The 23,116-nt window shown below is 35.3% G+C and overlaps 1 protein-coding gene across 1 annotated transcript in view; it reads left to right on the top strand.

Moving 5' to 3' along the window:
- Positions 1–23,116, top strand: part of POLQ (DNA polymerase theta) — a 124,606-nt gene that overhangs the window by 58,782 nt on the left and 42,708 nt on the right. The window contains exons 10-15 of the mRNA XM_081301337.1: positions 2,687–2,829; positions 4,893–5,097; positions 5,319–5,461; positions 16,219–16,412; positions 17,275–17,399; positions 19,231–19,474. Of these exons, the coding sequence (XP_081157463.1) occupies positions 2,687–2,829; positions 4,893–5,097; positions 5,319–5,461; positions 16,219–16,412; positions 17,275–17,399; positions 19,231–19,474 (1,054 nt within the window). The remainder of the gene's footprint in view (positions 1–2,686; positions 2,830–4,892; positions 5,098–5,318; positions 5,462–16,218; positions 16,413–17,274; positions 17,400–19,230; positions 19,475–23,116) is intronic.

Raw genomic sequence — 23,116 nt, 5'->3', positions numbered from 1 at the left:
CACAGTAATGTTGTTGGCTGGTATTTCTAGGCAGGTACCCCTGCTGGCAGGTACACAGAGCTTCCACCAAGACGTGCCTGCTGGTCACTGTGAGCTCACCTCCTGTTTTGTTTCTACCTGACCCTAGGTGATCTAGGTGTAGGTGGGCTTCTTGGGATTATAGTGGAATGCTAGGAAGCTACATGTCTGCTTCTGATTCTCTTTTCCTACTATAGAAACCATGAGTCCTAGGGATGCCTCTCCTTTGGCACTGTGATGACCTTTGGACACTGTGCTCTGATGTAGTCAAAATGAAGTCATTTATCTTAGTTCCGTGTGTGTGTGTGTATGTGTGTGTGTGTGTGTTGCTGGGGTAGAGGGAGGGAGGCTGACAGGGTAGGATTCTGTGGTCATGTAGATACCTCAGGTTTATTTTCAAGTTTGGAGGTCTTCACAAAGGATCCTTTCTGGGGAGAGGGAATGAGTTGGTAGTGAAACCTGGGAGCTCCTATTCCACCTGTTGCAGGCATCTTGTGTCTTTTTTTTTTTTTTTCATAATGGCACCTTTCTTTTTGTAATTATGTCTAGATAAGTAGTCAATGATTATCCAGTTTATAGTCCTTTCATTTTATCCTGTCATTCTCAACTTGGCAGTCAGTGATAGGAAAGCATCATCTGTACATCTGTACTTTTTCTGCCTGGTATGGTTTGGATACAGTATCACAGTGCCGGTTTTATTTAGAGGATAAACAGTCAATCAACAAATATATGAAAAAATGTTCATCTAGCAATCAGAGAAATGCAAATCAAAACTATTCTAAGATATTATCTTACTCCAATCAGAATGGCAGCTATTATTAAGACAAACAACAATAAGTGTTGGCGAGGATGTGGGGGAAAAAGGTACACTCATATATTGCTGGTGGGACTGCAAATTGGTGCAGCCAATATGGAAAGCAGTTTGGAGATTCCTTGGAAATCTGGGAATGGAACCACCATTTGACCCAGCTATCCCTCTCCTCGGTCTATACCCAAAGGACTTTAAATCAGCATACTACAGGGACACAGCCACATCAATGTTTATAGCAGCACAATTCACAATAGCTAAACTGTGGAGCCAACCTAGATGGTGTTCAGTAGATGAATATACACATGGAATTTTATTCAGCAATAAAAGAGAATAAAATCATGGGATTTGCAGGTAAATGGATAGCATTGGAGAAGATAATGCTAAGTGAAGTTAGTCAAGCCCCAAAAAACAAATGCCGAATGTTTTCTCTGATATAAGGAGGCTGATTCATAGTGGGGTAGGGAGGGGGAACATAGGAGGAATAGACAAAGTCTAGATAGGGCAGAGGGGAGGGAAGGAAAGGGAGGGGGCGGGGGTTGGTAAGGATGGTGGAATGTGATAGACATCATTATCCAAAGTACATGTATGAAGACATGAATTGGTGTCAACATATGTTATATACAACCAGAGAGATGAAAAATTGTGCTGTATATATGCAATAAAAATTGTAATGCATTCCACTGTCATTTATTTTTTAAAAAAATCAATAAAAAATTCACTCATGCCCTTCATTTTGCTTATTGAACATCTTATTTAACTGTTGCTTTTCCCATATCATTGGATTCAGTTTTGAAAATAATTATTTACTCAATTATCACAATAACCTAAAGCATTTAGATTAAATATTATAATGTGACTTTTTAAGATATTTATTTATAAGTGTTTTTGAATTTATTTGTCATCACTGTGACTAGTAATTTGTATTTGAATTTTACTTTATAGTTTTTAAAGTATCTCTATTACCTAATAATTACTAACAATAATGGTTGGTCCTTTAGCTGAAGGAAAAGAGCTATTTCTGTATTAACTTAGGTTCTACAGCTGGGGCCTGCTAAATAATTGATAATGGATTACCTGGAGAAAAGGCATGCAAACTTCATTTAATATTGATAATTTAATTTTTATGTGCATGGAAGCTTTCATGGAAATGAAGATCCTGCAAGGCTGTTAGACCTAGGGTCTTATAGTTTATATGATATTTCTCCATAAATTGTGGACAAGTGAAAAGACAAAGGAAAAGGTGTTTGATCTTCTTGGGACACTAAATCAGGAGAAGATTATATATATAGGAAACTAATGGCAGAAGTTTATATAAGTAATATTTGTTTGTACAGACCTGTCCCAAAAAGGACCTTCTTGGTTGGGGTTGTGGTTCAGTGGTAGAGCGCTTGCCTAGAATGTGTGGGGCACTGGGTTCGATTCTCAGTACCACATATAAATAAATAAAGTAAAGATCCATTGACAGCTAAACAATAAAAAAAAAAAAAAGGACCTTCTGTCTCCTATGATAAGGGTTCTTCTCTTGGTATGGGTGAGGAGAGACGAAACATATTCACAAAGGGAAATTTATGTGTTGCTTTAGGCAGACTGGGAGAGGACAAAGCATTTTCTCTGTTTTCTGATTGCCTTTAGCTCAAAATAATCTTTATGCCCAAGTAGCAAATTTTAGGGTTGCATATTATGGTTTCCTTGTATCCAAAGTTAAAGAAGTAAAAGCATTAGATATAATGCTAAGACTGTAACAACTATTATCATCTTTTACCTCTTTTTAAACAACTAAGACCAATTAAGTTCTCTTTATCAGGTATCTTATGGAAATGTGTTGGGGTTTTGACAACCTATGGTTTTTGTTTATAGGTGAGAGTATCTTAGTTTGTAAGAACTCTGAGAAATCAAAGGGCATAGCTCTACTTCAGGGATCTCTAAAACCTGTTCGCAGCTGTCTGCAAAGACGAGAAGGAGAAGAAGTAACTGCCAGTATGATACGAGCTATTCTGGAGGTAAGACAGGGTTCAAAAAACTACCACTTGGCTCTTTTACACCTATGTTAACATGGTAGCATTTTAGTATGTGAAAATCTTTTTGTTGTTGTTGTATGAGGAACTGAACTCGGGGCTGCCCTCCTGCCTCAGCCTCTTGAATAGCTGGGAATACAGGCATGTGCCTCTGTGCCTGGCTAATATGTGAAAAATCTTGTCTCTCTTTCTCTTTTTAAATTATTTTATATTTTTAGCCTTCCCAAATCTGAATTTGTAGGTGTTTTAGCTAGTACTCTATCAATTCACTTCAAAATAATAATTAAAAACTAAATGCCAGATGGTTCTTTTCACTTTTTAGATATTCTTTATTGTTTTTTGAAGTTAAAGGTAACAAAAAATGTACACAGTTCCTCCATCTCGATCATATCTTATGACACTAAAATAAAATCATGGTACAACTATATATGATTAGAAGTTTACAATAATACAGAAAAATCTCAACAATATTCAACAATAGTACAACAAATTCTGTACAATAATACAGAAAAATAAAACCTTTTTTTGCTCAGATTCCTCAAAGGTAACCCCCTGTTGAGCATTTCAAGTTTGATTCAGACATGTTTTTTGTGCTTATATCAGCATGCCTTGGTGTTGCTTTCAGCACCAGTACTAGTGATATTGGTGCCTCTACGTGAATTCTTTTCTAATCGGTTTGGGGAAAAAAAGAAAATACTTGATAACTTAGAGTCAGGAAGGATGTCCAAAGTAGACACATTGATTCATTGCTGAAACTCTTTTGGAGAGAAATTTGGCCTTACCTGCTAAAATTGAAACTACATATACCCATTTGCCTAGCAGTTCCACATCTAGGAATTTTATCCAGGAATATATTTGTGAAATTATATTAAATTAAATGTAAAAAAATATTTTTATAGCACTATTAGTTAATAACAAAAAAATGGAAAAAACCAAGATACCATTAATACGAATTTTATGGCAAAAGATGCTTTGTGGTCATTAAAAAGCTCTGTGATGATATGTGTCCAATATAAAGTAAAAGAAGGCAAGAGACAAATTTGTATATATAATAAAGTAGCTATGGGTAAAATAATATCTGCAATAAGTGACTTCATGTTTTCTTGCACTGTCGGACCGCCCTCCGACAGAGGTTGGGGAGAATCACTAGACCAGCTAGTGAGTGTCTCCGGGCTGAGCGAGAGGGTGAGTGTGGTGACCTGGCCCGCCACCCTGCCTGGCAAAAATCACACCGCCTCGGGGAGTTGAGTCAGCCGAGATGGCGCACCATCTCAGTTTATTGTGGAGGGAGAGGACTTATATAGAGAAAGGAGAAGGGAGGTGGGGGCAAAGGCAGGGGCCAATCAGAGATCGGAGAGTCCCCCAGGTTGGGGTAGCCTAGGCACCCCAGTTGCAGAAACAGAGCCCCATTACCCTAGTTACAGAAACAATACCCCATTAGGTATGTGTGCCCCGTTGCTGGGGAGTTATTCTTTATGTTTGCGGAAGCCATATCTTGGGGCCATTCAGGCACTATATGGAAGCCATTTCTCAAGCTCTAACTGTCAGGTACATGGAGAATCACAAAACCAGAATCAAAAGACTGGGGATTTCCCAACAGTGGTTTTTCTTCCTCTTTCCCAGCAATTGCATTTCCGTGGTCAGCAGAGGTCCCAACATTGCACCTATTCCCACCTTTCTGTGTGGGAAGTATTCAATAGTAGCATTTCTCCTATGTGCCTTAGAGGAAGGATGAAAACATTTGATTTGGTTCATGGCCTTGAGCTATCACTACCTCCTTCATGTGTATTGTTAGTTCTGAAATTTCAAATGGATAATGATTCATTTATTTTTGTTTATAAGCAAATACTATGTCTACCTACCTTGAGGGAAAACTTTTCATGTTGTTAGCAGGTACTATCTATATTTTCAGTGTGTGATAATGGAAGAGAGTTAATAAAGAGTATCTAAGATTCTGAAACTATTTTAAGGGAATAAAATCTCTTATATTATGAAGGCCTGTATATCTTATAAAAAATTTACAGAAGTTTTTAAACATTTTCTATCAGATAATAGTTGGTGGTGTGGCAAGTACATCAAAAGATATGCAGATGTATGCTTCTTGTACATTTTTGGCTGCGAGTATTAAAGAAGGGAGGCAGGGAATTCAGAGAAATCAAGATTCTGTCCAACTTGGAGCAATCGAGGCCTGTGTGATGTGGCTTCTGGAAAATGAATTCATCCAGATTACAGAAGACAGTGATGGAACAGAAGGTAAATATGAGTTCTTTCTCAGTTAAAATTTATTCACTGTTTCATCTTCTACTCACTTTTCTGAAAATCTTGCTTATAAATTTCTGCATGTTAGGCAAGATTCTGTTTGTAAAATTGATGAGAGCTGCGAAGGTTAATACAGGAATATAGAAAGACAATGTTTTGTTTTATTTTATATTATTTTTAACATTTGCTCCTGTGTTTCTTCACTCCCAAACCAGGAAAGGTGTATCATCCAACACATCTTGGTTCTGCTACCCTTTCTTCATCACTTTCTCCAACTGATACCTTAGATATTTTTGCTGACCTCCAAAGAGCAATGAAGGGTTTTGTTTTAGAGAATGATCTTCATATTGTCTATCTGGTAAGTTCTGCCTTTTTAACTTTTATATTTGTGCAAATTGGAAGGAAAAAAAATTAAAACCTTGGAGCATCAAAAAACACTTAGGGAACATCTTGTCTGTTTTCCTTGATCAGGTTAGTAGTGGTGGGAATAGCAAAGAAAAAGCAAGGAGAGAATTGTTTTAAATAAGCTAAATCTTCAGTGACCTTTTAGTTCATTTTCTCCAACCTGTTTAAAAAGGGATTTGAGATAGTTTATAAAAAATAATTTATTTTACAACATGTAAAAGAAAAGCAAAAGACAAGGGATATCAGAAAATTAAAGATTAACATAAGATCATGAAGAGTTAAAGAAGCATGCTGTTACATCATATACTCGTGTCAGATTTGGTTCTGAACTTTCTAACAACTAAAGGAGAGAAACTTGATTAGTCTTCATATTAATAAAGTAAAATGCATAAAATTGCCTATGAGAAATTTAGTCCTAAAATAATACTTTGGGACTCATAGTATTGATAAATCTCTATAATAAATGCAGAAAGGAATTTTAAGTTTGTTTATATTATACCATCTTCCATTAGTGTAACAAAGATTTTGATAAGAATTGTAAAGTAGAGTTTGAGGCCATATTTTCTAGCAAGAACTTGATAATTGATTATTTTTATCAGTTAAGAACAGATACAAGTCAGGTGCTGTGGTGTGAGCCTGTAATGCCTGTGGCTTGGGAGGTTGAGACAGGAGGATTGTGAGTTCCAAAGCAAGGCACTAAGTAACTCAGTGAGACCCTGTCTTTAAATAAAATATGAAAAATAGGGGCTTGGGATGTGGCTCAGTAGTTGAGTGCCCCTGAGTTCAATCCCCAGTACTAAAAAGAAAAAAAAAAAAAAAACATGTACATTCACTTTGGTAAGCAATTCCGGAGAGGTAAAATTGAAATTTTTGTTAGAATGAAGAAGGCCTATCGGGGAGTGTACTTTTAAAACACTATATAGTGAGTAGAGGGGAACTGTCTAGATAGTGTATTTTTTTCTTTTCACAAATATACTTAATAAATGGATAATAATGGGCTATGGACAATCAATGGGCCAAAAGTTCTGTGTTCTAAAATGTGTCTGGGAAGATTCTCTTAGCAGGCCTTACCAATCATCTACCATGGCCTTAAAAATAAGTCTAATTTATCATACAGTGGCCAAGTTTGTGAGGTTTAGGTCAGATTGCCATAATTTGACTATTGGCCTCATCACATATACCTTGGATCAATACTCAACCTCTCTCAAGATGCTCTTTCCTTATTTGTAAAATGGAGATAGTAATAATACCCACCTTGGAGCTTATAGTCTTTGATGAATGTTTGACATCTTAGTAAATATTTAATACATTTTATCTACTTTTTTTTCTAGTAAATTCTCTATAAGCATTATGTAAGTCATTTGTCAAATCATTAATTACTCCTATCCCTCTATGAAATAAAGACCGTTGCTAGGCATTGGAATGCTGAGTGCTTATGGCTAGCAGACTCCTGTACTTCTCTTGCTGCTTGAGTTGTATGCCCTTTAAGAGTTAGTTTCATTTGTTCTCAAACTTGTTCATGCCAATTTATGTCTGTGAAAATTAGGCTGAATGCAAATTACTAAAAAAATTGCTGATTAAATATGTGAGTCGGATAACCTTAAAAGCTCTGAGAAAAACTTACAAAGTATAGAAAAAAACAGGATACTGCTTATAGGTTATTTTGTAGTTATCTTTTTATGTATTTCTAAATTCACTTTACAAAACAGAAGCTAGGGTTCTTAAGAGTGAATTGTGGGTGTGGTTTAACTAAGAAAACAATGATAAATTCTAACATATCTTAGAAGGTCTTATAAGGAAGGCTTGACCCTAGCTCAAAATATTAGCAAATAAATATGCATTTATGTTTTAGGTTAAAACATTTATACTTTGCACATTCTGTTTTATTTTTTGAATATTTAAAACATGTATATGATTCAAAGGTTAGAAGTATATTAAAAGAAATAGTCAGAGAAGCCAGACTCTGTATCTCCAACATGGTCTTCCCACTCCCTTCGTAAATGACTGTTTTCATTAGTTTTGATCTCTCTCTCTTCTTGCTTCATCTTATAAAAGTTAACAAGGAGTAATGTATATTCTTCACTTTCTTTCTTTTGCAGATGATGACATCATGCATACATTGTTCTATACCTTCATTTTCCTTTCCTTACAATGTGATGTATCTTGGAAATCATTCCATATCAATTTATGGAGATTTTTTTATTTCTTAGTTATGTAACTCTGTTGAATGGGTACAAGTACTGATGTTTATTCAATCAGTTCTCTATTGATGGACATTTGGATTGTATCCAATATTTTGTTATGGCAAATGATGCTGCCATCATACAATGTTTAGTATTTATGAAGGTTTATCTTTGGCACAAACTCTCGGAAGTATGAGATTGCTGGGTAAAGAAAACCACAAGTGATTCTGGCTTTGCATGATTGCCCTCCATAAAGTCTGTATCATTTTCCAATTTTGTCAGAGAAATATGATAGAATTTGTTTTTTGCTCAGCCTTATAAAAATAGATTATATTGTCAAGATTTTGAATTTCTGAATGTAGGTTTAACTTACATTTAATTTAAAATGTACATAATAGATTTTATATTATGAGTATATGTGAACATTTTTCATATGCTTAAGGGCAATTTGCTCATTTTTCTATTGCATTTTTTGGTCTTTTATATACTAGGGAGATGTATGCTTTGTGGTGTAACTGGAAAGTATTTTCCTCCTTTTTAGTCACTTTTTTGTCTTTGCTCGTTGTGTTGTATCTAGAGCATTCTAAAAACTGCAGCTAAAGTTAAGAGCTTTTGAATTAATGAGAAACTCTTTTCTTGCTCTGAGATCAATAAGGAATTCTCTCACATTTTCCTCAAATATAATCCTTTTATTCCGAGCTGTGCTTTATTTGGAGTTTATCCTGAAGTATGATTCTTTATTTTTTTTCTTATTTTCCTTAATGATTATCTGCAGTCCCAGCATCCTTTATTAAAAGGTTCATTTATTCACAATGATTCAAGATGACAACTTTTATATACCAATTTCCCATTGAATTTGGGTATATTGCTAATTTTCATCTGCAATTGGATATTTTTCTGTTTTATTTGTTTGTCTGGCAACAAACCAATGAGATTATTTTGTGTGGTAGTACCTCTGTTTTAGTTAAAAGCTTTTATCATATGTTTACGTGGTAGGGCTATTTTCCCTCATTGCTTTTCTTTTTCATTGTTTATAGGTATGCTTGTTTACTCTCTAATATAATGTTTAGAATTAACTTGGTAATATTTATTGGTATCATTAAATTTTTAGTATCACTAATAATTATTCTAGTAATAAATTATAATATAATATAATTAATATAATAAATTATAATAATTATAATAAGTGATGGTAGTATTAATAATTGGTGAGTGATCATGGGGGAGACTTCCTTTTTCTTGTCAAGTTGCCTTGCTCAGGAAAAGGAATGTTTCTCTTCTGTTTAAGTCTACTTTTGGGCTCTCAGGGGTAGTTTGAAGATTTTCTCAGATTTTAAGCATTTATTTATTTTTTAAACAGCTTTATTATGATATAATTTACATATGACTTGTATAGGGTACAAATCAATGCCTTTTTATATATTTACAGAGCTGTGCAATCATTACCAACATGTGATTTCAGAACATTTTCATCACCTCAGGAAAAACCCTGTAACGCATCACTCCATATCTAGCAAACCACATTTTCCTCTAGCCTCCTCATTCTCCTCCAGCCCTGGGCAATCATTAATGTATTCCCGGTGTTTTTTGTTTCTATAAACTTTTCCATTGTGTAAATTTTATATAATGGAATCATATAATGTGTTGTCTTTTATGACTGGTTTCTTTTACTCAGCATGATATTTTCAGGATGCATCTATGTTATAGTATCTATCAGTACTTAAGTCCTTTTAATTGCTGAATAACGTTCCATCATGTGGATATACCACAAAAACTTTTGTGTGTGTGTGTGTGTATATATATATATATGTTCATCATTTGATGGCATTTGGGTTGTTCCCACTTTTTTACTATTATGGATAATGCTTCTCTGAATATTTGTGTACAATTTTTTACATGGATGCATGTTTTGAATTTTCTTGAATATAACCCTGGGATAGAATTGCTAAATCAAATGGTAATTCTATTTTTAATATTTTGAGAACTCCAAACTATTTTTTTTTCAAAATGGCTGTTGAATTTTACATTCTCACCAGCAAGTATACAGTTCCTATATGTTTATATTCACATTAATGCTTGGATCAATACTCAACCTCTCTCAAGATGTTCTTTCCTTATCTGTGTTTTTGAATGTAGCCTAGAGAGTGTTAGGTACTGTCATTATGGTTTGACTAATGATGTTGAGCATCATGTACTAATTGGGCATTTGTATGTCTTCCTTAGAGAAATACCTAAATAAGTCCTTTGCATATCTTAAAATTGAGATGTAAGAATTGTTATGTATTTTGGATATTGATGGATGATTTGTAAATATTTTCTTCTTTTCTGTGGGTTGTTGTTATGGTTTTGAAATGAAACATCCCCCAATACTCATGTGTTGAAGTCTTGCTTCCCAGTGTATACAGTACAGAGGTGGACCTTTTAGGAAATGACTGTTGGATCATGAGGGCTCTAACCTTACCAGTGGATTAATCCATTTGATGAATTAATCATTTGGACTATTGGGAGGGATTGGAGGTTGTAGGAGGTTGGCCCTTGTAGAAATGACTGGGTCCTTGGTGGTGTGCCCTGAGGATTATATCTTATTCCCTAACTCTTCCTTCCCTCTGTCTTCTCTCTTTTTGCCTCCCTTTGCCATGATGATCTGCTTTACTTCAGGCCAAAGCAATAGATCTAGTCAACTGTGGACACAACCTCTGAGACTGAAATAAAAATGAAATCTTTCCTCCTACAAAATCAATCTTTCCTCCTTCAAGTTGTTTTTCTCCAGGTATTTGTCACAGTGATAAAAAGCTCATGGTGTTTTTTGTTTTTTTTTGCATCAGGGATTGAACCCACAGGTTCTTAACCACTGAGCCTTTTTATTTAATTTTTAAAATATTTGAAATAGGTTCTCACTAAGTTGGTTAGGACCTTGCTAAATTGCTGAGGCTGGCTTTGAACTTGCAATCCTCCTGCCTCAGCCTCCCAAGCTACTGGGATTACAGGTGTACCACTACACCTGGCTGTCTTTTTGTTTTTGATTATGTCTTTTGAGGCATAAAAGCTTTTTTAAAAAAATTTTGATGATGTCTCTTGTTGCTTGTGCATTTGATGACATAGTTAAGAATTCACTGAGTAATCCAATGTCAAAAGATTTATTCCTATTTGTACCTTTGAAGGGTGTGATTGTTTCAGCCCCTATATTTGTATGATTAGTTTTTATGATGGGAGTAAAGAAAATGTCTTACTTTATTCCTTACAATGTGCATATCTGGGGGTCCCAGCGCTAGAGCTGAAAACACAATTCTTTCTCTATTGAATTGTCTTGTCATCCTAATTGAAAATCAGTTGACTAGAAAGTGAGGGCTTGAGGGCTGGGGATGTGGCTCAAGCGGTAGCACGCTGGAGTGGCATGCGTGCGGCCCGGGTTCGATCCTCAGCACCACATACAAAACAAAAAAGATGTTGTGTCCGCCGAGAACTAAAAAATAAATATTAAAAATAAATTCTCTCTCTCTCTCTCTCTCTCTCCCCCTCCTCTCTCTCTCTCTCCCCCTCCTCTCTCTTAAAAAAAAAAAAAAAGAAAGAAAAAGTGAGGGCTTGAGCTGAGGTGTAGAGAGGTGGCTCTATGGTAGAGTGTGTGCTTAGCCTGTGTAAGGCCCAGAGCAATCCTGCCACCCGAATTGAGGGCTTATTGTGGACTTTCAGTTCTAATTAATTGATTGATGTGTCTATCCTTATGTACATGTCATCCTGTTTTGGTTATTGTAGCTTGGTAGAGAGTTTTGAAATAAGGGAGTATTTGTCCTCCAACTTTGTTTTTTCATTTTCAAGATTTTTTTTCTAGCAATCTAGAATAGTAAAATATTCTAGATTACTTACATTTCCATATGAGTTTTAGATGATTTTGTATGATTTGTAAATATTTTCTTCATTTCTGAGGGTTGTTGTTATGGTTTTGAAATGAAACATCCCACAATAGCTCATGTGTTGAAGTCTTGCTCCCCAGTGTTAATTTCTGCAAATCTAGCTGTATTTTGGTAGAGATTGTCTTGAATCTGTAGATCAATTTGGGAAACATTGTCAACTTAACAATATTAAGTCTTTGTATCCATACACATGGGTTGTCTTTCCATTTATTTAAATCTTTAATTTCTTTCAAGTTTTACAATTCTTTTGTTAAATTTATTCCTACATATTTTATAATTTTTGAAGCTTTTTTTGTTGCATCTATTATAAATGGAATTGTTTTCTTAGTTTGTTTTTTGTATTATTTATTAAAATTACATAAAATGTTTCCTTTTGTGTATTGCTTTTGTGTCCTGTTATGCATTGAATTTGAAATATTATCTCTAATAATATTTTGTTGGGTTTCTTGGTATTTTTCAACATTTTATTGATAGGATTATATCAGCTGCAAATGTAGATAGTTTAGCTTCTTCCTATTTAATCTGGATGTGTTTTATTTCTTTTGCTTGCTTAATCGACCTGGCTAGTTCCCCTATAAAATGTGGAATAGCAATGGTAAAAGCAGACATCTTTGTCTTGTTTTGATCTTAAAGGGAAGGTCTTTTACCATCAGGTATGTTGACTGCGGTGTTTTTGCAGATTGACTTTATCAAGTTAAAGAAGTGTTAGATTTTGTCAAGTTTTTTTTTTCCTGGATTTATTAAAACCACATGGTGTTTGATTACTGGGTATTCTAATAATTTTGAATTTTCTGGAGCAGTCCAAGTTGGTCATGTTGCATAATGCTTTTTTATATGTTGCTAGGTTTGGTATTATTTTGTTGAGAATTGTTGTATCTGTATTCATAGGATATCTGGTCTGAGTTCTCATTATCATGATGTCTTTGGGTGGTTTGAAGATAATACTAGCTTCATAGAATGAGTTAGGGTGTTCCCTCCCTTCTGATATTTTTGAGAAGAAATCACCAAGGATCGCATTCTTATTTAAAATGTTTGTTAGATCACCAGTCAAGCCATCTGAGCTTGAGCTTTTCTTTGGAATAAATATTTTGATGATAAATTCAACATCTTTACTTGTTATAGGTCTATACAGATTTTGGTTTTTTTCTTGAGCCAATTTTGGTAGTTTGTGTATTTCCAGAAAATTTTCCATTTCATCTATGTTATCCAATTTGTTGGCTGTGAATTGTTCACAGAGATCTCTTATAATTCTGTTTATTTCTGTAAGATCAGTGACAGTTCTATTTCCCTTTGGTATTATTATTGTCACACCTGTTACAACTCTAAGTATTACAAACCTAACAGTGCATTTGCAATTTATATCATTATATATCTTTAAAGAAGCTGACAGAAATATATACTTACAGAGTTTGTTATGTTAACATTCCTATTTACTGTTTCTTTTGATTTATTTCTATGCATTTGAGTTATCATCTTTTGTCATTTCCTTAGTCCAATGCAGCTTTGCTTCCTCCTGCCTCCTTTATTTTTTTATTATTATTTTTTAATAGAGAGAGTGAGAGAGAGCGAGAGAGAATTTTTTTTAATATTTATTTTTTAGTTTTCGGCGGGCACAACATCTTTGTTTGTATGTGGTGCTGAGGATCGAACCCGGGCCGCACGCACGCTAGGCGAGCGTGCTACCGATTGAGCCACATCCCCAGCCCCCTCCTGCCTCCTTTAAACTGTTATTGTCAAATAGATTGTACCCATGTACCTAATATGGTCCATCATCTTTATCTTTCTCTCACCACCTTTCTCTAGGTTTGGTAATACTTCTATTCTTTATTCTTTGAGATCATATAGTTGCTTTTAAAAATCAATCAAGAGGAGAAAAAGGAATTATGCACTTTAATAATCTTTTTTTTATGGAAGCACACAGTTATCTTTATTGGCTATCTTTGCTTTTAGAGTGGAATTGAAATACTGTTTGGAGTTATCTTCCTTCAACCTGAAGAGCTTTCTTTAGCATTTAAGAAAAGAATGCTAGTAAAATTTTCTATTTTTGTTTATCTAAGAATATCTATTATGTCTTCAGTTTTGAAAGACAGTTTTCTGAAAGTTAACACCAAAAAAACTCAAATAACCGTATCAATAAGTAGGCTAAGGAACTGAATAGACACTTCTCAGAATATGATATACAATCAATCAACAAATATATGAAAAAATGTTCAATATCTCTAGAAATTAGAGAAATGCAAATCAAAACTACTCTCTCAGAATGGCAGTTATCAAGAATATAAACAACTATAAGTGTTGGTGAGGATATGGGGAAAAAGTCACATTCTTACATTGCTGGTGGTACTGCAAATTAGTGCAACCACTTTGGAAAGCAGTATGGAGATTCCTTAGAAAACTTGGAATGGGGGCTGGGATGTGGCTCAAGCGGTAGCGCGCTCGCCTAGCGTGCGTGCGGCCCGGGTTCGATCCTCAGCACCACATACAAACGAAGATGTTGTGTCCGCCGAGAACTAAGAAAAAATAAATAAATATTAAAATTCTCTCTCTCTCTCTGTCCCCCTCTCACTCTCACTCTCTCTTTAAAAAAAAAAAAGAAAGAAAGAAAACTTGGAATGGAACCACCATTTGACCCAGCTATCCCTCTCCTAGGTCTATACCCAAAGGACTTAAAAACAGCATACTACAGGGACATAGCCACATCAATGTTTATAGCAACACAATTCACAATACCTAATTTTTGGAACCAACCTAGATGCCCTTCAATAGATGAATGGATAAAGAAACTGTGGTATAGATATACAATGGAGTATTACTCAGCATTAAAAGAGAATAGAATTATGGCATTTGCAGGTAAATGGATGAAGGCAGAGAATATCATGCTAAACGAAATAGGCCAATCCCCAAAACCAAAGGCCAATGTTTTCTCTAATATGTGGCTGCTGATCCACAATGGGAGGGGGCAGGGGAAGAATGGAGGAACTTTGGATTGGATAGAGGGGTGTGAGGGTAGGGGAGGGGGCATGGGGGTAGGAAAGATGGTAGATTGAGAAAGTCATCATTATCCTAGTTACATGTATAATTGCACAAATGGTGTGACTCTACATTGTGTACAACCAGAGAAGTGAAAGTTGTGCTCCATTTGTGTACAAATGAATTGAAGTGCATTCTGCTGTCATGTATAACTAATTAGAACAAATAAAAAAAGAAAAAGTTTTCCTTTATATAGAATTCATAGTTGATAGGATTTGTTTTCTTTCAACAGTATAACTGTGTCCTCTTATTGTCCAGAAGTTAGCTTTTAATCTTATTAGGTGTCCATTGTATATGATGACTGGCTTTGTTTTCCTTGCCACTTTCAAGATTTTATCTTTTAGTTTTTAACATTTTGACTGTGATACATCTTGGATGGATCTCTGCATTGGAGTTCACTGAATTTCTTAGATATGCACATTAATAGTTTTCGTGAAATTTAGTATGTTTTTAGCCATAATTTCTTCAGATTTTTTTTTTTTTCTGTTCCTTTCTATCTCCTTCTAGTTTCATTATGCATGTGTTGGCAAACTTAAAGTTTACCGTATTTCTCCAGTGTTCTTCCCTCTTTCAGATTGCATAATCTCTACCAATCTATCTTCACTTTTGCTGATTCTTATGTCACTTGGGTATATGGTCAAGCTCTCTATTCATTTTAGTTATTGTATTTTTCAACTCCAGAATTTCCATTTGACGCTTATTTTATTTTATTCTTTTAAATATTTATTTTTTTAGTTGTAGTTGGACACAATACCTTTATTTTATTTATTTATTTTTATGTGGTGCTGAGGATTGAATCCAGGGCCTTGCATGTGCTAGGCAAGCCCTCTACCACTGAGCTACAACTCCAGCCCCTTGACCCTTATTTTAATAACGTTCTCTTTATGCATGCTTTCTACTGATGAGCCAGTGCCATCATGCAGTCTTACTTCTGTAAGTATGACTTTCTTTTGTTCTTTGACCATACTTATTACATCTGCTTTGAAGTCTTTGTTTATCCTAACATCTGGACTCTCTCATAGGTATTTCTTTTGCCTTGCTTTCCCCCCTGTGTTTGGGACACACTTTTTCTCTCATGTGTTATAGTTTTTTGTTGAATCCTGGACATTTTAGATAAAATATCAACTCTGAATATTGATTTCTCCTTCTTTTGTCTCTTCTTTCTGTTTTACTCATTCTTTCATGGCAATTACACAGAATACTTAAGACTGTACCTATTATATGGTATTGTGATTAAATGTGATATAAGATTAAAGTTGTAGGATCTATAAAATCCAGTTTGTATGCATAGTGGTGTCTTTCTTTTGTCCCAGCAGTGAGTTGTTCATGAGTAAAGGTTGTTTCCATTTAAATGAGGTATATCACACATTTTTATAAGTCCTGAGGCCTTTGTCTTTATTATGAAATTTGTCTTTATGGATTTATAATTTTGTTCCTTTTGTAATGCAGTAGTGTTTTTTCCCCCAGTGCTGACTATTAGACCCAAGATCTTGCACATGGTAGGCTAGTGCTCTGCCACTGTGGCACATCCCCAGCCCTCTGTAATGCACTAGTTTTAGCTAATGCCTGATATTTCTTCCCTTTAGGTGACACCTATGTTTGAAGATTGGACTACTATTGATTGGTATCGATTTTTTTGTTTATGGGAAAAGTTGCCAACTTCTATGAAAAGGGTGGCAGAGCTAGTAGGAGTTGAAGAAGGATTCTTGGCTCGCTGTGTGAAAGGCAAAGTAGAAGCCAGAACTGAAAAACAGCACCGGCAAATGGCCATCCACAAAAGGTAAACATAGTTGCCTGAACTCAGTGTGCTTCACCCAGTGTCTGGCTTACAGCCAACGTCCATTTGTTGTGGTAACTTTAATTGTCAACAAAATAAAAATTTTTGCTAACTATAGTAAAATTTTCAGTTTCTTTTGTTTACTGAATTTATAAATATTTTAGTTTCTTCTTGCACCTTATACCTTAGCAACCACTACATATGAAACTCTTTTAGAATGTCTGATTTCCCTTCCTTAAAGAAGATATGAATCAGAACTGTCAATTTACTGTGAATTCACTTGGAATTATGCTTTGGGCACCCTTAGAAGTAATTCATTACAAGTAGGAAGAGATAATTAAAAGACTTAGGTGGGGAAATTTTAGTCTTTTAGCTTCTTTGAAATATACAATTATTTTTCTTTTATTATATTATTTACAACACATTCAAGTGTAAATTTTATAAGGATTTATATACTTGAATTACTTGTCATTGTTGCTTTTAAAATCAAAACCAGATTTTATAATCAGATTGTGATTTTATTGAAATGTGATTAGATAATCATATATCTATGTATTAAGTCTTCTTTTAATTTTTTGTGCCATTGCATTTTTTGAACCAAGTCTTATTCAAAATTAGCAGTATTGAAATATGAAGGACTTTTTTGTAAACTGACATTAGTTCCTTGCTCTGTACTGCATGCCAACACTTACTTTGTAAACTTTGATCTGTCTTTGTCCACCAGCCTATTTCCTATTAGAAATCCTCCTGGAGTGTTTAAACCCTCCATTGTCTTTGTGGTTCTTAGTTGCTTTGCAGCACACATTGTACTTTTGTAGTAGATACAAGTGATCTCTTACCATAATGTTGGTGATTTATTTTTTAGGTTTTTCACCAGTCTTGTGCTACTAGACTTAATCAGTGAAATTCCTTTAAAGGAAATAAATCAGAAATATGGATGCAATCGTGGACAAATTCAATCTTTGCAACAGTCAGCTGCTATTTATGCAGGTCAGTTAAAGGGTTTCACATTTATTGAACACTGGATTTATTGAAGACTGTGGTTGTTAAGATTCCTTTTGTTCAAATTCCATTTTATCATAAGTCTCTCTAATAGTGGTATAATTTTGTGTAGTTCCTGTTATCATCAGAAAATCTAAAACTATGGCTTCTCTGGCCTCACATCCTGTAGAGAACTGCTACAAAGCTGAGTGGGCCTTATTCCCCCTCTGTTCCTTAGGAACCTGATGACTGTTCCTCTTCTTTCTGTTTTGTTTGTTTGTTTTTGGTACTAGGGATTGAATTCAGGGGCACTCAACCACTGAGCCACATCCCCAGCCCTATTTTATATTTTATGTAGAGACAGGGTCTCATTAAGTTGCTCAGTACTTCACTGTTGCTGAGGCTGGGTTTGAACTTGCAGTCCTCCTGCCTCAGCCTCACGAGCTGCTGGGATTACAGGTATGCTCCCATGCACCTGGCCTGTTTGTTTGTATTTTTAGTTTCCTTCCTTCCTTTCTGCCTTCCTTCCTTTTTTTTTTTCCTGTTGAAAGAAGAAATAGAAGTGAAGTTATCATGGTCTCCCTTTTCTCAAAGTACTGATTAACACATATTGTTGAAAATGAGAATGTCAAACAGAAAGCATTTCCTGGACTCTTGTCTGACTGTTTAAATCATTCTCTCTTCTTTTCTTGTTTATTTCCATATTTTTTATTGGTACATTATGGTTGTACTTAACAGTGGAATTTGTTGTTAAATATTCATACATGCACACAATATAGCAATATAATTGTTAAATATCATCCCCTAGTATTTCCTCTTTCCCTCCCCAATATTTCCTCTTCTTTTAGGAAGAATTGGTGTGCCTTAATATATGAAACCCATGTTCTCTGAGCTAGACAAACAAGGAATTCTGGGTCTGATTTTATCAGGGGACCTTCTTTCTTAGGAAGGAAACCCCGGGCTACTAGAAGATGTATATATTTACATGAGCAGGAGGTTTCATTGTGATTGAAGGTGTGTGTATATGAAGGAGTGCTGAGGGGAAGATGGAGGCAGTGGGTGGTGAGGAGGGAGGGACTCTAACTCACTGGCATCAAAGATCTAAGATTGCCTTTAGGATTAATGTTCTCATAGGGAGGTGACTCAAAGGCATGACACTTGGCTGCTCTGACCTCTTTATTTCAATTGGGTTTAGCTGTTTAAATGGCAACCTGGAATTTTACTCTTTGTAGTTCTTGTAGCATTTGAATATTTAAATAAGCTGTCTTCCTCTAGGTGGAAAGAGTCCCTCACTTGTATTTTAGAGTTCTCTCTTCCTTAAGTAATTTAGGAAGAAGCTGGATGCATAGGTGCATGCCTTTAATCTCCACTGCAGACTGAGGCAGGAGATCACAAGTTTGAGGCCAGCCTTAGCAACTTAGAGACTGGCTCAAAAAAAGGGCTGATGTAGTGCAGTGGTAACCCTGGGCTCAATTTCTAGTACTGCCAAAAAAGGAAAAAGAAAAGTAAGGCAGAGGGGAATGGACTACTGGGAAGGCTTTTTGTTTGTTTTGTGTTTATGTGCTCTGCCTCAGTTTTCAAATGTTAAATTTAGAATCAAGAATTAATGAGAGACAATTATTGTATTTAGCACATTTAGTGTTCATTTTTCTAGGTCCTTAATATATGTCTGTTCTCCATTAATTTATCCCTTGGGCCTTGTGAAATCTTACAATTCTGCGGGAAACAAACAAAACAAAAGAAGTACATGTGAAGAAATGGAGAATTTGTGTATAAGGAGCTTTTTATTATTCTGTTTTTATCAGTACATTATCAACTTAACATTTATTCTATCACTTAGGGATGATAACAGTATTTTCCAACCGTCTGGGCTGGCACAACATGGAACTACTACTTTCCCAGTTTCAGAAACGTCTCACGTTCGGCATCCAGAGGGAGCTGTGTGACCTGATTCGAGTATCCTTGCTCAATGCCCAGCGGGCCAGGTTCCTCTATGCTGCTGGCTTTCTTTCTGTGGCAGATCTTGCTAGAGCAGATGTCGCTGAGGTGGAGGTGGCTCTGAAAAATGCTGTGCCTTTCAAAAGGTGAGGAAGCCTCTTTATTTACATAGGGTTATGAAATGATAAGGTTATGAAATGTCATGTCAGATAATGAAATTAAATAATGATAAGTATTAAAATATTTTGCTCTTAATCTCATGAAATACTTGATAAATGGAAGAATATGTGACTACTTTTTTCTCCTTGAGGATGACTTTTCATTTTGTGTATTTTATAAATATTGCCTGATTGAAAAGCCACTTCTAAAAGGATCATAATTCTCTCCTGAAAAGATTGAATGAAAATATAGTACCAATGCTTTTGTCTTTGATGAATTTTCATTTTCATTACATATCCAGGGCTCATCATATACTTTCTTTGGTCAGGATCACTTTATTTTTAATTTTATTTTATTTTATTTTTTTGTGGTGCTGGAGATCGAACCCAGGGCCTTGTGCATTCGAGGCAAGCGTTCTACCAACTGAGCTATATCCCCAGCCCCAAGAGCACTTTAAAATGCATTCTTTGCAGAAATTCTTTGGAAAACTAGTCCTTCAAAACATTTTGTGAGGAGAGGATTCCTTGACACATTTTTTTTTGTGAATGTGGAATTTAACCAATTCATTGTATGGGCTGGACTCAGCATATAATCAAGGAGTAACTTAATTATTTTTAACTGTCACTGTTGGAACTCATTCCAATATGAAGAACCAAACACATTCATAACTATTTAGTTACTTTCTGGTACTAAAAGTTTTATTTTTGGGTACCTAAGAATGTGTTCTCAATCAAAGCATTAATCTCTTTTCCAGTTCAATGTTTCTTTCTTCCTACTCATTTCTGGCCTGATCCAGGGTGTGGAACTTGTAACACATGGGGCGTAGTCTTTTGCTATCCTCTTGGATCTTACATATCTCCTCCTCTATGTACCCTTTCTTTTTGATAATCTTAAGATTTCAGGTGGGAAGAAGGGAGGTGAGGTAAAGAGGCAGAAAATCTTTGATGGAGGTATTTGTTTCTGTATCGCTGTTAGACAGGATGCTAGCCTGTGCCCATATTATGGTTCTTTCTCTCCTGGGGTATCTTTGTTTTCACTACATCCTCACTAATGAGAGCCCTAATGCGGAAGAAGTTGCAAGCTGTCTGTATCCAAACCAGTGTTATAAGGAGGGCCATGCAACAGTGTAATCAAAGTCAGGTTTATGGGTTTGATGAACATGGGTTCTTTTTGATAGTGTTTTCCTCCAGAAGGGCCTGTGTCTATCTCAAAGTAAGAATGTCCCTCAGAGTCAATGATCGTTGCAAACACTTGTAGAACTTTAACTGTGATAAGTGTTTTCACATTATTTTTATCAGTTCTCTCTGGTTGCAAAGATCATTATATTTTTAGTGGTCTGTTTCAATTTTGTTTTTTCTCCTAAGCTCATATGGTTTTAGTGTGTGATTTTGCAGTGCCTGGGGTTTTTAAGGGATACATAGGGTATCATAGTAGAAATTTTTGGTCTCTCTCTCTCTCTCTCTCTCTCTCTCTCTCTCTCTCTCTCTCTCTTTTTAAATTGGGCATTAGGGTTCTTTGTACATATTTGTGATTGTTTTAGGTAATTTAGTAATTTAAAAAGTTTTAACAATTTTGAAGAAAAATCTTTGGAAAATGCTTTCTACTTTTTTGGGGATGGGGGTTGAGTACCAGGATTGAACTCAGGGCACTTGACCACTGAGTCACATCCCCAGCCCTATTTTGTATTTTATTTAGAGATAGGGTCTCACTGAATTTAGCATCTTGCTTTTGCTGGGGCTGGCTTGAATTCACGATCCTCCTACTTCAGCCTCCTGAGCTGCTGGGATTACAGTCCTTTCTACTTTTCAAAACAATATATTTTAACCTTTTCTTAATAACTTTGTCAAATTAGCTAGGTCCTTTGTCATTCTAATATTAATTTTGTTTATTGTACATTAGTGATATATTGCAGAGCTATTAAAATGTGTAGACTTTTAATCTGTTGTGCATTGTTACTGTGCTCTGTGATTTGTGATTTTGTTTTTCCATCATTTTCCTGAGTGTCAGGCTACCAGCTGATTAGGTGGTATTTCTCATTGCTGTCATTTTCAGCAGTCTACTGAAGTTCAGCAGCTAGGACACAAACACTGAAGGAGTCATTATAGATTAAAGAACTCCAGCTTTTTGTGAGTTCACAAAAAAGATGGGGAGTCTGTTTTAGAATTAGATAGACTTCTTTGGAAAGTCTACCTAGAATGTGACTTAAAACCAACTTCTAAAAGTGCTAGTCACCTCTGGAGTTTGGGTTTCATAGAACCTTTGGAAATATGTACTGATAGTTCCTGAGGTAAAGAAAATCAGGTATGGAAAAATCTTTACATGGTAACAACATGCCACAAATGATCCATTTTTAAAAAGTTCAACTGAAAAACAGTGTTGTTTGCAAGTACATCACTTCTATATTATAGTGAGGTTGTTGTTGCAAAGGTTATACTTCTGAAAGCCTAGAACCTGTATTGATCAAAATTAGTGATAGTATTTAGCAGGACAAATTAGTATTATGTGCATCATGTAATACCATGAGGCCATTGTATTGCTTTTTAATTTTTTTTGGGGGGTGAGGATGATATTATCTTGCTATTCAGTATTCTTTTTTAAAAAATTTATTTATTTTTTATTTATATATGACAGTGGAATGCATTATAATTATTATTACACACACAGAGCATAGGTTTTCATATCTTTGGTTGTATGCTTTTTAATTTTTTTATAAATTAATTCATTTTTAAGATTGACAACATTTATATGTGTCAATTTTGAGTGTGCCCAAGGAGAAATTTATGATGTTCAACATGTTCAACATGATGTTCAACATGAAGTTTTGAATAGGTATGTATTGTAGAATGGCTAAGTTGAGACAAAACATAAGTTTTCTGTCTTGAGAACACTTAGAAATCTACTCTCAGTGATTTTTAAAGAATTCAATGCAGTAATATACAATACTCCTAGAATATTTATTACCCAAAATGTTGAGAATGAATTTAATCATAAAGAAACAAACTAAATTGGAATACATTCTCCAAAATAATTGACCAGTCCTTTATAAAGGGAAGGGGCATGGGGTTATAAATGATGGTGGAACGTGATGATCATTATTATCCTAAGTACATGTATGAAGATATGAATTGGTGTGAACATACTTTGTATACAACCAGAGATATGAAAAAAAAAAAAAAGTCTTTGAGTATTTTCCTAAACAAAAAGTCAAGGGCCATAAATCCTTCTGTGGTAAAGCAACTTTCCAGATTGAGGCAGGGGCCCTCTGTTTGCAGCCAGGAAATGGAAGATTTTTGATCCCAGCCTGGTCTTAGGGACTAGATTGCTTGATTGCTGCCTGAAAGATAACAATGTGCAGAAGATTCTAGGAGGTGGGAGAAGCATAATGAGGGTCATGGAGGAGTGTGCCCAAGGAGGAAGCTCAGGGCCAACTTGTCAACTCCAGGGTTGTAGGGTGATAGCCACAACAGATATTCAGAAATCCTGGAGAAAGGAAGAGAGGCAATGTAGCAGAGGAATTCCTTTTGTGCATTTTGAGTAGCTTTGTTTGTGGAGTGGAACACATTGTTTTCTGGGCTCTCTTTCCCTGCCAACATAGTAGAGTTTTTACTCTATGTTTTTTTCTAGCACTT

The sequence above is a fragment of the Spermophilus citellus genome (assembly GCF_964194105.1).
Source record: "Spermophilus citellus genome assembly, chromosome: 7".
Lineage (NCBI taxonomy): Eukaryota > Metazoa > Chordata > Mammalia > Rodentia > Sciuridae > Spermophilus > Spermophilus citellus.
This window is presented reverse-complemented; position numbering and strand designations above follow the sequence as displayed.